Genomic DNA, 14575 nt, shown 5'->3' with positions numbered 1-14575 from the left:
CTTCCCTTCTGCTCTGTACTTCTCTAAATTTATTTTCTCCTTACCATGTCAGAGATGCAAGCCTGGATGTCCCCAGAACTGCCACACACTCAGATCACTCCTCCTTGTTCACAGCCTGCTGCCTGTAGCAGCATCCCCAGCTTGGGAACCCTCAGGAGCTTTGCACAGAGGTGGAGATCCCCTCACAGAGGGGGGTTCAGCCAAAGTCCTCTCCTTGCAGAGCTCCTGGCAGCAGAAAGGACTACAGGAGCTAACTTTCAGAGAAACTCTTTGGGGATAAAAGAAGGACTCGCTGCTGTTCTGCCCTGCCAGCATCACAGCCCCAGCACAAATGCTGCTGCACAAGTTCTGCCCTCAGAGTCAGAGAAAAAGAAGAGAGGAGCAATCACACAGCCTTTGGCCACCGAGTACTTGCTTCCACGTACCTAGGCAAACAGGGGGGCTTGACCACTGCCCATCAGTACAAGTGATATACTGAGATCCTTTCAAGACATACAGGCAACTAAGTAATAAATAATAAGTAGTAAATAATGCTGATTACAGACTATGGGATACTATTTAAGGCTTCCAGTCAAAACTGAGACTCCATTATGCAATATACTACACAAAGAAAGAAGCACACAGCTCTTGAGAGACTACCTGAAAGTTTTATATGCCATCTTAGATCAGTCTGTGTAAATAAAAAGACTGCAGTTGCTTAACTACACTTTCTTTAGCAACTTATGTTCTATTGCTTTTCTGCAGTTACCTGTTCATGATAATCTTATGTAAATAACAGCATCTTCCTGCTAATGATGAGTGCAAATGCATAACACAGTAAGTCATAATAAAATAAATAGTACTGTTGCAGTGGTAGCGACAGGAAAAGGTAATGGCTTTTCCTGACTCTTCATTCACAACATCATTTTTAACATAACATATCTGCAAATATGTAATGTTAATTGTGACAATATCTGTGATGTATTAGTTTACAGTGAATTACAGACTTCTCATAAGTAGTGTTAAAGTAGATTACCAATGCAAGAGGGAGGAGGTGACCACTCTCCATCAACACATTCTATTTCCTTTGATCCAACCAATTTAAATTCCATGTTACACTCATAGTGCTTTCTGTCCCCATGTTGATACTGTTCCTCAGAGCCACCAGCAATATTTCCGTTGGTAATTTCAGGGGGAGGTCCACAGCCTCTGGCCTTCTCTGAAATCAAGAGATCAAATCTATGCTCTGAACTCAGTACTTCAAGCACAGTAAAGTACAACATAAAACACACTGAATTTGTTGTTTAAAGTTAAGAAAAATCAGTGGAACAGGTTAAACGGATCATTGATTTATGCCTTTGAATATCTGGATTCATGGTGGGCTGGAGATCACAAACAGATATGTGTGATCCTGGCTCACTCCTCATGTCTCTTACTTCCATGCACTGTCAATGCCTGCTATGATAAAAGAAGTGCTTGATAAAACCAACCGAGTTTTAAGAGAAAAAAAGTATTCATCATCATCATAGCTAGGCTTTGCGAACGAAGATTTGGGAAGGGCTCTACCCACATTTGTTGCAAGGAAAAAAAAAAAAGTATTACAAGGATGGCAACTTCAGTATTCGTAAAAAAAAATAAAAATTGACCATTCTGCAAGTAATAACAACCTATGTTCTAAAAATCACATAGCAAGTGATATATATAGGGCATATTAAAGGAATTCAGTTTTGATGGAGTGAATGGAACTCCTATTAAGGGAATTGACTGAGTGGGAAGAAAGGGAAGTCAGAAATATGAGGTCCCTTCATCCTCTCAAGCTTCATGAAAGCCCATGAGCCTCATGAAAGGGAGTAGCACCAGCACAAGAAACTCTTTTCAGATGCCAGTAAGTTGTACTCTGCCTTAAAAAGGATAAATACAGAGGTATATATTTTTCCTCTGGCATGAATTTATTCATCCTACTAGATGAAGCTAAGGAATTTCACAGGAAAATCCTTCACTGGGTTTCTTTTGCTTGGGTCCAGTTCTGTGCCATCTTCAGCCCACCTTTTTTTTTCTTCAATATCATGTGATTAGAAAAAAGAACATAGGATACAATATCTGAGGGGTATCAACATTAGGCAGTGGCAAAACTTCGGACATTTAGGATATAGTAAGAGAGGACATTACTCAAATGAATCACTCCTGGCTGCCATATTGCACATTATTTATGCATTTCTGTATAATAACTAATTTTTCAAACATTACAGTCAATAACCTGATTACTATTTTGTGCAAGCCATTTGCCAATTCGCTTTCAGTCACTGCAGAACTTCATAACATCATATTGCACAACCAAAGCTCGCAGAAATTCCAACACTGAAAGCTCAGCTGTTGAGAATCTTTCACACAAAATAGGAAAACGCCATGAAATGATCCCAAGAGGCCTAGTTCTTGGCCTGTTAGAGATGAAGGCGGGATGGTTGTCTTTTGGAGCAAGACTGGCTTATAGAAGGTGTCTGCAGAAGTGTTTAGGACCAAGGCATCCTCATTCCTTGAGGGGTTGGTACCTTGCAGTGCCTCTGTGGGGGGTGGGGCCTGGGGCCTGGGGCCGCTTTGGGGGGGTGGAGGAAAAGCCCAACTGGATTTTAGCCTGAGTATGGAAGTCTGGGGAAATCTGGACTTGATTTTTCTGGTGTACGGAATGGGGGAAAACATAGACTGGATTTCAAAAAAAAAAAAAAAAAAAAGAAAAAAAATGAAGAGTTGGACTTGATGATCTCACAGTTCCTTTCCAACCCAGCTGATTCTATGATTCTATTTCCTACTGCGATAAAGTTAACAAAATAATTGCCTTTACACACTGGTCGTGATGGAAACCATCCGAAGGAGTAGCACTGAACAGAGGCAGGTCCCACTCTTACAAATTTTTTTGCACAGATAAATTTCACAACATCTCCATTGGGGTATTTACCCTTCTTGGGATAAAAATCTCCATTGGGCAACGTCAGCATTGCACATTCTATTACTACAAAGACAAAATATTTTAATATATAATGTACACCCTACAGAAAGTACATGAAATGCTACTGATTAGAACAAAACCAAAGAAAGTCTTAAAGAAAAAAGGTTCACAGAGTGCATACAGAGTTATGCTAATTAACAAACAAAAAATATTCACCGAGACACTTGGGTGCTGGACTCCATTCACCATTTATGCCACACCTTGTGGTATCAGTTGGCATATTATTTGCAGTTTTATATCCTTCCAAACATGAATACTCAATTCTATCTTCAGGCATGAACACATTTTTATTTGTGTGGTGAATCAAAATGTCCTCTGGTGCTTTACATAATTCTGTAGAGTAAAACAAAGGGCATTTTGTTATCCAGAAACATTGCTCTTTGGAAGCATCATCCCTGTTGGTATATTTGAAACAATACTAATTGTGCATTGCCAGAATATTCATGTAGAATATGTAGTATGTTCACATATTATCTATTGCATTAATCTTTAGAAATATGTGTCTAGAAGTAATATTTAGCATAAATACTTCTTGCTTAGGTTCAATTATTTCCTTCTGCCACATATTATTATTATTTTTGGTGTCACAGCAAATGGTTTGTACTCCTGTTCCTTGTGATCATTTGTGAGGGGTCAGAAAAGAAGCCACAAAGTCCTAGGTAAAGACAGTGTGAAATAAAAGGAGAAGATAAAATGGCAGCTAAAGTTGGTCAATATTATGAGCCTCAGTATCCCAACAATGGAAAATTAAGTCTTAATATATTACACCCCTGGTCAGGAGAGGAAAGAAGTTCCAAATAAAGAATCCTATTTGTCTCTAGTTTGGTCACATTTAAAGAAAGTTCTTGGCTGAATGCCTTGCTTCACAGGCATTTCTTCATAAATTGGGAGTAAATTTGGGCAAATGTACTTTTACTCATGTAAGAATCACTGAACAGGTCAGTGATTACCATTTACTTAATGCTAAAGAGATCCAAAAAGATAGGTCACCAAGAAGACACTCGATTTTCCCCACCTTACTCAATACCTTTATGTTTTCTCTCTGTATATCCTAGAGCCTGAGAATGATTAACCTCTGAAGGATCAGAGATTTGAGTGTCTGCCCAGTAAAAAAACTCCACCAATCTGGATGGCAAAGCTCTGAGTCCACAGGACACCATTTCTATGATGGTGACAATGGTAGGGAGCTCTGACACATTTAGGTACTCACTGATGCATTTTGGAGGTGGAGTCCAGCCATTTTCTTGGCACTGTGTCTCTCCTTTTTCTTGTCCTCCTGCAGTTACAAAGCCAGTATTACATCTATACGGGGCCACTTCCCTTAAATGGAACTCAGTTCTTGACGTGGTGAAATGACCATTCTGAACATAGATCTGCCTGCATTTTACTGAAAGAGATAGACAAAATTTCTTGCAAGTGAAATACTGCTAAACTGCATGCTTATTAATCACAGCAGAAGGAAGACAAAAGCAGCAGCATTCTAGGACTTAGGCCATTTAATTTTAAGAGCACATGAAGTTTTGCTTCTGCACTGAGCTCTCTTCTTGGGGGACACAAACAGGGATAGAGAGGGGTTTGATTTGCAGCAATCCTGCAAGCTTCCCAAACTGTATGTCCACGTCTGGTCTTCACTAGAAATGAAACTCCTGTTGGGCCTGCACAGCACTGTGCATGCACGGAGAGCACCTCCTGTCCATACTGCAAGGCAGGGGCACAGCACTGCAGTGTGCAGGTGTCACCTCAGTCCTGCCACGGAGAAGTCATTCAGAGTGTACAGACTGCAGGACCAAAGCAAATCTCTACCAAAGGCCCCCTTCTTGCACAATAAAACACTAGACAGACCCAGTTTTGCAACATTTAGTGCAACACCTTCAAAAGTTTAAATTTCACAGTGATGCCCAGAATTGCCTAACACTAGGAATCAGAAAATTTCACTTTTCTTGCTCATTGTTAGGTCAAAATCTCAGTGGGTGGCAATCCAAAACATTAGATGGTAAGAGTCTCTATCAGTGTGGAATTGTTTCCTAAAAAACTATTCTTACAGTTCAAGAAAAGGTATATTGAATTATTTCTTTGTCCATAGGAAATAATTGTCTAAATATTTAAAGTTCCTGTGAGATATTAGAGCAATTTCAGGCTTGGTGCAAATCAGGAACAGAAGCTGGAAAGGAACTGGAGAGGTAACCTTCCTATTCCTCCCACCTGCCAGTATGATGCCAATGGGAAAGAAAGCAAGAGGAACAAGGATCAGGTGGCACAGTGAGAGGCTGAAAGGAGTCTGTGCAAGGGAAATGATTGCTATTTACACCTGCACAGCTATGCTAGAACAAGATTCCTCTAGGGAAGACAAAGGGATTATGACTCCCATCCCAGAGCTCACATCCTATATCTGGAGGAGCCACGTGTGTGAATGTCTTTAGTGACCGACCTCAGCAGCACAGGGACACAAGAGCTGTGGAGGACAGGTGAGACAATCACAGCACTGCCTTTCCATTGTACAGCATCTTGACTTAGAGTTACTAAGTCCTAGTGATGGGTCATGTGATGATGTGTTTACTGCTTTTAGACAGAAACCTCAACAAAATACAAGCACACTCACTGTCAGGGATACATCTGGGATGAGGGGACCAGCCATTCATTGTGCACGTGACGACTTGGTGCTCAGCATGGTAATCAGGGTTGCAGGTGTATGTAGTTCTTTCACCTTGTTTGTAAAAATCCGTCCCGTCTCTTGGGAAATAACCATTTATCAGCTGGCTGGTATAACATATGTCTAAAGAAGAAAGGAAGTACATTTTTCTAAAGAAGAAGGAAGTACATTTTTCTGAGGAAGAAAGGAAGTACATTTAACAACAGTAATTTCTACAGCAAGAACTGAGGTAAAAAATTCTTAGGAAGATAGTTACCAAAAAAACAGACCTACACCCCTGGTCAGGAGAGGAAAGAAGTTCCAAATAAAGAATCCTATTTGTCTCTAGTTTAGTCATATTTAAAGAAAGTTCTTGGCTGAATGCCTTGCTTCACAGGCATTTCTTCATACATTGAGAATAAATTTGGGCAAATGTACTTTTTCTCTGGTAAGAATCACTGAACAGTCAGTGATTACCATTTACTTAATGCTAAAGAGATCCAAAAAGATAGGTCACCAAGAAGACACTAGATTTTCCCCACCTTACTCAATACCTTTATGTTTTCTCTCTTTATATCCTAGAGCCTGAGAATGATTAACCTCTGAAGGATCAGAGATTGGAGTCTCTGCCCAGTAAGAAAACTCCACCAATCTGGATGGCAAAACTCTGAGTCCACAGGACACCATTTCTATGATGGTGACATGTTTAGGTACTCACTGATGCATTTTGGAGGTGGAGTCCAGCCATTTTCTTGGCACTGTGTCTCTCCTTTTTCTTGTCCATCTGCAGTTACAAAGCCAGTATTACATCTATACGGGGCCACTTCTTTTAAACGGAACTCAGTTCTTGACGTGGTGAAATAACCATTCTGAACATAGATCTGCCTGCATTTTACTGAAAGAGATAGACAAAATTTCTTGCAAGTGAAATACTGCTAAACTGCATGCTTATTAATCACAGTAGAAGGAAAACAAAAGCAGCAGCATTCTAGGACTTAGGCCATTTAATTTTAAGAGCACATGAAGTTTTCCTTCTGCACTGAGCTCTCTTCTTGGGGGACACAAACAGGGATGGACAGGGGTTTGATCTCTACCAAAGGCTGAAAGGAGTCTGTGCAAGGGAAATGATTGCTATTTACGGCTGCACAGCTATGCTAGAACAAGATTTCTCTAGGAAAGACAAAGGGATTATGACTCCCATCCCAGAGCTCACATCCTATATCTGGAGGAGCGACATGTGGCTGTTTTACAGGGGTACACTCCGGGTGTCTTACAGTGACCGACCTCAGCAGCACAGGGACACGAGAGCTGTGGAGGACAGGTGAGACAATCACAGCACTGCCTTTCCATTGTACAGCACCTTGACTTAGAGTTACTAAGAAGTGGTTATGGGTCATGTGATGATGTGTTTACTGCTTTTAGACAGAAACCTCAACAAAATACAAGCACACTCACTGTCAGGGATACATCTGGGATGAGGGAACCAGCCATTCATTGTGCACGTGACGACATTATGCACAGCATGGTAATCAGGGTTGCAGGTGTATGTAGTTCTTTCACCTTGTTTGTAAAGACCCATCCTGCCTCTTGGGAAATAACCATTTATCAGCTGGCTGGCATAACATACGTCTAAAGAAGAAAGGAAGTACATTTTTCTAAAGAAGAAGGAAGTACATTTTTCTAAAGAAGAAAGGAAGCACATTTAACAACAGTAATTTCTACAGCAAGAACTGAGGTAAAAAATTCTTAGGAAGACAGTTATTAAAAAAACAGACCTACACCCCTGGTCAGGAGAGGAAAAAAGTTCCAAATAAAGAATCCTATTTTTCTCTAGTTTAGTCATATTTAAAGAAAGTTCTTGGCTGAATGCCTTGCTTCACAGGCATTTCTTCATAAATTGGAAATAAATTTGGGCAAATGTACTTTTTCTCTGGTAAGAATCACTGAACAGTCAGTGATTACCATTTACTTAATGCTAAAGAGATCCAAAAAGATAGGTCACCAAGAAGACACTCGATTTTCCCCACCTTACTCAATACCTTTATGTTTTCTCTCTGTATATCCTAGAGCCTGAGAATGATTAACCTCTGAAGGATCAGAGATTTGAGTCTCTGCCCAGTAAGAAAACTCCACCAATCTGGATGGCAAAACTCTGAGTCCACAGGACACCATTTCTATGATGGTGACAATGGTAGGGAGCTCTGACATGTTTAGGTACTCACTGATGCATTTTGGAGGTGGGGTCCAGCCATTAACTTGGCACTGTGTCTCTCCTTTTTCTTGTCCATCTGCAGTTACAAAGCCAGTATTACATCTATACGGGGCCACTTCTTTTAAACGGAACTCGGTTCTTGACGTGGTGAAATAACCATTCGGAACATAGATCTGCCTGCATTTTACTGAAAGAGATAGACAAAATTTCTTGCAAGTGAAATACTGCTAAACTGCATGCTTATAAATCACAGCAGGAGGAAGACAAAAGCAGCAGCATTCTAGGACTTAGGCCATTTAATTTTAAGAGCACATGAAGTTTTCCTTCTGCACTGAGCTCTCTTCTTGGGGGACACAAACAGGGATAGAGAGGGGTTTGATTTGCAGCAATCCTGCAAGCTTCCCAAACTGTATGTCCACGTCTCGTCTTCACTAGAAATGAAACTCCTGTTGGGCCTGCACAGCACTGTGCATGCACGGAGAGCACCTCCTGTCCATACTGCAAGGCAGGGGCACAGCACTGCAGTGTGCAGGTGTCACCTCAGTCCTGCCACGGAGAAGTCATTCAGAGTGTACAGACTGCAGGACTGAAGCAAATCTCTACCAAAGGCCCCCTTCTTGCACAATAAAACACTAGTGCAGACAGACCCAATGTTGTAACCGGTTTCCTGTCACTTGGAATACATTCTTTAAGCCATTTTAATATTACCTAAACATTAATGTTTAATATATTGTTTAATACCTTGTTAATTTAATCTATTGTTTATATAGAATGTTTGATCCATTGTTAATATATAATGTTTAATACATTTTTTCAATGGATGGAAATCAGTTGCTTTGGTTGGCTGTTTTGGTCTTGTATTCTGAAAGAAAACATGCACAGAGTATTAAATTCTTTACTACTTAATCATTCTGTCAAGGACTGTCTTCATTTGAAGAAATTAACACTATAACAAATAGAAATATTTTCATACTAGAGAGCCAAGTAAACAAGGATATAAAAAACCCCAAAACCTAAAGCACTTTGAAGAACACTAGAGGATGTAATTATCGTTGGGAGCAGGGTTTATGATACTGTAGTGCAACACCTTCAAAAGTTTAAATTTCACAGTGATGCCCAGAATTGCCTAACACTAGGAATCAGAAAATTTCATTTTTCTTGATCAATGCTAAGTCAAAATCTCAGTGGGTGGCAATCCAAAACATTAGATGGTAAGAGTCTCTATCAGTGTGGAATTGTTTCCTAAAAAACTATTCTTACAGTTCAAGAAAAGGTATATTGAATTATTTCTTTGTCCATAGGAAATAATTGTCTAAATATTTAAAGCTCCTGTGAGATATTAGAGCAATTTCAGGCTTGGTGCAAATCAGGAACAAAAGCTGGAAATGAACTGGAGAGGTAACCTCCCTATTCCTCCCACCTGCCAGTATGATGCCAATGGGAAAGAAAGCAAGAGGAACAAGGATCAGGTGGCACAGCGAGAGGCTGAAAGGAGTCTGTGCAAGGGAAATGATTGCTATTTACGACTGCACAGCCATGCTAGAACAAGATTCCTCTAGGGAAGACAAAGGGATTATGACTCCCATCCCAGAGCTCACATCTTATATCTGGAGGAGCGACATGTGGCTGTTTTACAGGGGTACACTCCGGGTGTCTTATAGTGACCGACCTCAGCAGCACAGGGACACAAGAGCTGTGGAGGACAGGTGAGACAATCACAGCACTGTCTTTCCATTGTACAGCACCTTGACTTAGAGTTACTAAGCTGTGGTGATGGGTCATGTGATGATGTATTTACTGCTTTTAGACAGAAATCTCAACAAAATACAAGCACACTCACTGTCAGGGATACATCTGGGATGAGGGAACCAGCCATTCATTGTGCACGTGACGACTTGGTGCTCAGCATGGTAACCAGGGTTGCAGGTGTATGTAGTTCTTTCACCTTGTTTGTAAAAATCCATCCCGCCTCTTGGGAAATAACCATTTATCAGCTGCCTGGTATAACACTTCTCTAAAGAAGAAAGGAAGAACATTTTTGTAAAGAAGAAGGAAGTACATTTAGCAACAGTAATGTGTACAGCAAGAACTGAGGTAAAATAATTCTTAGGAAGACAGTTGCTAAGAAACAGGCCTCCAAACACATTTCTGTAGCCTTCCTCTCCAAAAAGACATTTGTGTGCAAACCTGAATGAATGCTTGCTTTATTTCACTGCCCTGAGATTAATGAATCACATGAACAGAAGTGGGAGTCACTACATAAAGCAAAAAGAGCTGGTCTAGTAACCACAATCTCTTACCTAATGTTCATGTGCACCAGCTCTAGTTTGGTCTGCTTTGTCTCTAAACTGTTGCTGTTTGCACAGAGTGAATTTCAGCATTTGCCTCCTGGAGATTTTAGCATCTCTGTGGAAGTGTATCAGCCTCTCAAAGCAGGTCTAGAGATTTTAGCAACAGCTTGGCATGCTGGCTCTATGGCCTCCTGCACCCCAAGAGCCCAGACATGGGCTGAAGGAATGTTATAGTGTGTTATCTGAGTAACTGGTCCTTTCCTCCAGGCAGGGCTCCATTCCTTTCCTGCACTGAGCACCACTCCACTGAGGGCATCAAGGAAAGATCAACCTTTTGTAATCCACTTTCCAGTCCTACCAGTAGGCAGGAATTTTGCTGTGACTGAAGATGTCTGAGAGGAGATCTCACCTTGCTGCTTTAAATGTAAGTCTAATTCATTTTAAATCTAAGGAGTGTATCTGGTTCTTTTGCTGATACCACGATCACTTGCAGCTTATTCCAAGAGTGTGACATCTTTTCAGCTCCAAAAGCTTTCCAAAGGGACCAGGTAATGGTTCTCAGAGAGGAACCTCTAGACAAAGTGCCCAAGCCATGGAAGGGAGAATATATTGACAAAGAGTAGAAACTCTCTATGTGCAGCTGTGTGTCCAGAGGAAAGTATGTGCTTGCATGTTACCCAGAAGCCAGAGAAGATTTCCCATATATTTCTTAATCTCATGAATAGTTTCAAGAGTAAAAAATCTCCCAAATCCAAAAGCATCATTTCAGCCTTACTCATTTCAGAGTGTCCCCAGCTGACACTTTGAGCTCTGCAGAGAGGATGACAGTCTGGGTGCAGTTCCAGGGGTCAGCTAAAGCAGTCCGACTCTAAGAAACTGTTTTGTCTTGTGTTCCATCAGAACAATTTCAGCTGCACAGACCTCTGATAATTATAACAGAATTGAGCATATGTTGGAAATGCACTTACTCAGGCATTTTGGCGCTGGAGACCAGCCCCTTAGAGAACACGAACTTTGACCCCAGGGATTTCCGTTGAGGGGTAAATAATCTTGGAAACAGTAGTAGTCAACAATCTGCCCAAGTCTCTTCGGAAAGTGGGAGCGGATGTCATATCTTAACCTGCCGTTTTCTATAACTGGGTAGCCACACGATTTTGCTTAAAATAGAATTTAAGAGCAACAATGTCAACACATGCATGATAAAAAGCTCAGCACACAATTAATTCAGATTCAGCCTCATCATCTGGGTGTTTTCAGAAACGGACAGAACCAGGACTGCCCACCCTGGCACACCCCTCAGGAGTGTGGGAACAATGGCACTGTGCTGCTGGTGTCTTTGGCAGTGCTTCGAGCTCTGTCATTTCTCCCAATTCCATTGCAATCAAATTCTGTCAACTCTCCTCTCATCTTTACATTGCCTAAACTTTCTCTCCAGGCTCAGATCACTTGATATTCCAAAACTTCTTTTCTCTTATCTATGAGATTACGAATTACAACAAATGAGCCTGAATCAATTTAATTAAGGAATTCCTCAACAGCTTGAGAATGAGAAAAGCCAGACTAAAGCAGAAAGAAACAAATGTTGGGAAGCTGTTAATGAAAGACTAAATGATGTTGTTAAGAAACAATTTTTTAGTTGTTTATAATTATTGAACTAATTTCAGTGACTAATTTTCAGTGCCTGGGTGACTGAAACATACTCATTTGGAAGGCTGAAGCTTTACCCAGAGTAACAGAGCCTGAACAGTCTAGCTAATTAGATGCAATGAAGTCTGGTTTCCATCTGAACAGGGAAGGTGAGAATTCATCAAGAATAAATAAAAGAACCCCTGAGAAATGAAGCCTTGGAAAGGAAATGAAATCTCTGTATAGAAAATAAATGGGAGAAGAATTCTCCAGCAGGGAAGGAAAGTCCTTGGCGAGTACATTCATTACGCAGCAGAGACCTGGCACAGAAGTCCTCTCTCCAGTTAGCTGTAAGGCCAAAGGTTTGAGAAAGCAGCAGTACTCTCACTGAAGCTTTCCTACAGGTTGTCCAGGTGCTTCTTGAAAACAGGACTACAGGAAAAATAACTAGAATCCTTTTTCATGTGAGGGATGCAGAGTTACAGCTTCCTGAATTACACTGTGCAGATCCCAACCACAGACTAGGTAGCTTGGATTTGTGACACAAAGTGAGCAGGAAAAACACTCCTTCTTCCACATCAAAATGTGGAAAGTGAATTTTATATATATTTATATTTTTATATATATTTTTATATTTATATTTCTGTTGTGCAGAATGGGGCCTCAGCTCCTCTGTGTTTACATAAAAAAAGAAGCATGAAAGATGATCTTAGTTTCCTCATCATTACTAAGAAATGCTTCCATCTGTGTTTTATAACAACTCTCTCTGTTTTTCCCACTCCTGCCCTGATATTGATGGTATGCATTACCATCAAGTCTCAGATTATATTTATTTATTTATTTATTTACTACTACAGCTAGTAATTATATTTTTAAAGGCAGTTTCTTAGTACTTGAGATGAAGAAATTTACTGACAGGATGTACTTCAAAACTATATGAATTACATCATGCACTCACCCTATGTACTCACCAACACTGGAAGGGTTTTATTTCTAGATTTGAAAGCATGCATTAAATGCATACCTTCAAATCCTTTAGCGAGAGACAAGGAGATCTGGAATAATTCATTCAGGATTTACATGTGACTTGACCTCAGTTACAAATAGCTCAAGCTGCTTTCTTACCATCATTGTGCTGGTAGCAACTTCCACCAAGTCAAGCACAAGCTACAAATCCAAGTAGAAGTGTTTTTCCGTCCTTGTGCAAAAGTTCAGCTCTTGGAACAACTCACACCGACTTCCAATATGGAGCTGGAACTAAGAATCCTGCCTGACCCATGGTAATAATTGTCTTGGATAAATCAAATTTTGCTACATTCACATTCCTTTGCAATCTCCCTGACCTAAGTAAAGCACTGTGAAAAAGTAGTGAAAATTAGGGTAAATTTTTAGTTCAAGTTCCAGGACTTTTCTGGACTTCTTTGCAAACAAATTAGACTTTATTAGTTGCTTTGAGGCAGTATTTATTATAAGAATATTTAATTAAGGTAAGATATTCCTTTAATTTCTTGATTTTTTTTCAATTTTTCAAAGTAAAACCAATTGGATTGTTTTGATTAATAAGGTCTTCATAGTCTTCACCCAAAATTAAAACCAACCTGAACCAAGCAAAGACACACTAGCTCAAAACCACACAGCACCCTTTCCTCAACAGCCTGTGCAAAGCAAAAAAAAAAATTAAATTACTGAGGATAGATTAAACAATATAAACAAAAAAAAGAAAAATAAATTCAATAGAGAAACAAAAAGCATCAGAGGCTTGTGAAAAGATACACAGTATACTAGCTACCTATTTAAACATGTACAAAAGCATACTTGTATACATCTATCTCATTTCATAGACTAAAAACAGTCTGTCAAGAGATATTTTATAAGCTTTTCAGTCAATTTAGTAATTATTCCTCTTTCTCAGGTCATCTCACCGATTATTCCAGACAGAAAGAAATGCACATTTATGGAATATTTTTGATCTTATTCTACTAATTGTTTACTGGTTTCAGAAGTTAGAATAATTAACAAATGTAATTAATAAAAAAGTAGTCATCTGGCTCTAGTTTATAGTGATAAGAATGTTTAAAATTTGGCATCAGATTAATAACAGCAGTAGTTATCCAAATAAATAGGTGAAGTAATACCTATGATAAGATATGAAATACTAAAGGTGTTCAATACTGCCAGAAGAAATCTCAGTCACTGTTGTCAGAAGTTCATTAGAAAGGCTACAATGCCTCTACATATTGTTTTAAATACCATCTTCACACACACTTTAAGAAAGAGCTCTGATTTTTTTTCTACATTAAAGCTTACCTCTTTGTGCAGTACAATATGTCCAACATAAGAGCAGAGCTGCATAGCCCAGGAACAACATTCTAGAGATTCAGAAACTCATCCAAACACATCCAGTATTGGACCCTACTTTTTTTGAGTACTTTGTGTTATTTCCACTCTTGTTTTACTCAGTAACTGCTCCAGAGACTGACCTTGCAAACCATTTATACTCTGATTTCAGCAGTCATTTCCACGAAACCTCTTGCAACACACAAGTATTTCTTTACCACCCCCCCAAACCTTGCTAAAGGAATAAATAAATAAAAGCCTGGCAATTTAGATTGACACATTCCTTTCCTGCAATCTCCTTGTTTTTTCATCATGCTTTTTTCTTTTTCTCTTTTTTTCCTTCTGATTTTACCCCTACATACTCATATAAGGTTATTTTTTGGTATCTAAAAGCAGTTGAACAAAGAAATTATTTTGCGGTTCTTTGTATGTTGTGTGTGTAAAAATGAACTTCTCTACGCATATAATTCAAGATCTATGGTAAAAACAATCAAAAT

At 39.6% G+C, this 14575-nt stretch overlaps 1 protein-coding gene across 1 annotated transcript in view; it reads right to left on the bottom strand.

Moving 5' to 3' along the window:
- Positions 1–14575, bottom strand: part of LOC135418578 (uncharacterized) — a 114256-nt gene that overhangs the window by 20744 nt on the left and 78937 nt on the right. Inside the window, exons 43-50 of the mRNA XM_064664017.1 lie at positions 11084–11272; positions 9665–9838; positions 7652–8011; positions 6331–6507; positions 5583–5756; positions 4011–4259; positions 1039–1237; positions 426–502 (exon numbers count right to left, since the gene is read on the bottom strand). Coding sequence (XP_064520087.1) covers positions 426–502; positions 1039–1237; positions 4011–4259; positions 5583–5756; positions 6331–6507; positions 7652–8011; positions 9665–9838; positions 11084–11272 — 1599 coding nt within the window. The remainder of the gene's footprint in view (positions 1–425; positions 503–1038; positions 1238–4010; positions 4260–5582; positions 5757–6330; positions 6508–7651; positions 8012–9664; positions 9839–11083; positions 11273–14575) is intronic.

Source organism: Pseudopipra pipra, chromosome 9 (assembly GCF_036250125.1).
Source record: "Pseudopipra pipra isolate bDixPip1 chromosome 9, bDixPip1.hap1, whole genome shotgun sequence".
Classification (NCBI taxonomy): Eukaryota; Metazoa; Chordata; class Aves; order Passeriformes; family Pipridae; genus Pseudopipra; species Pseudopipra pipra.
Note: the sequence above shows the minus strand (reverse complement) of the source record. Positions and strands in the feature narration are given on the sequence as shown.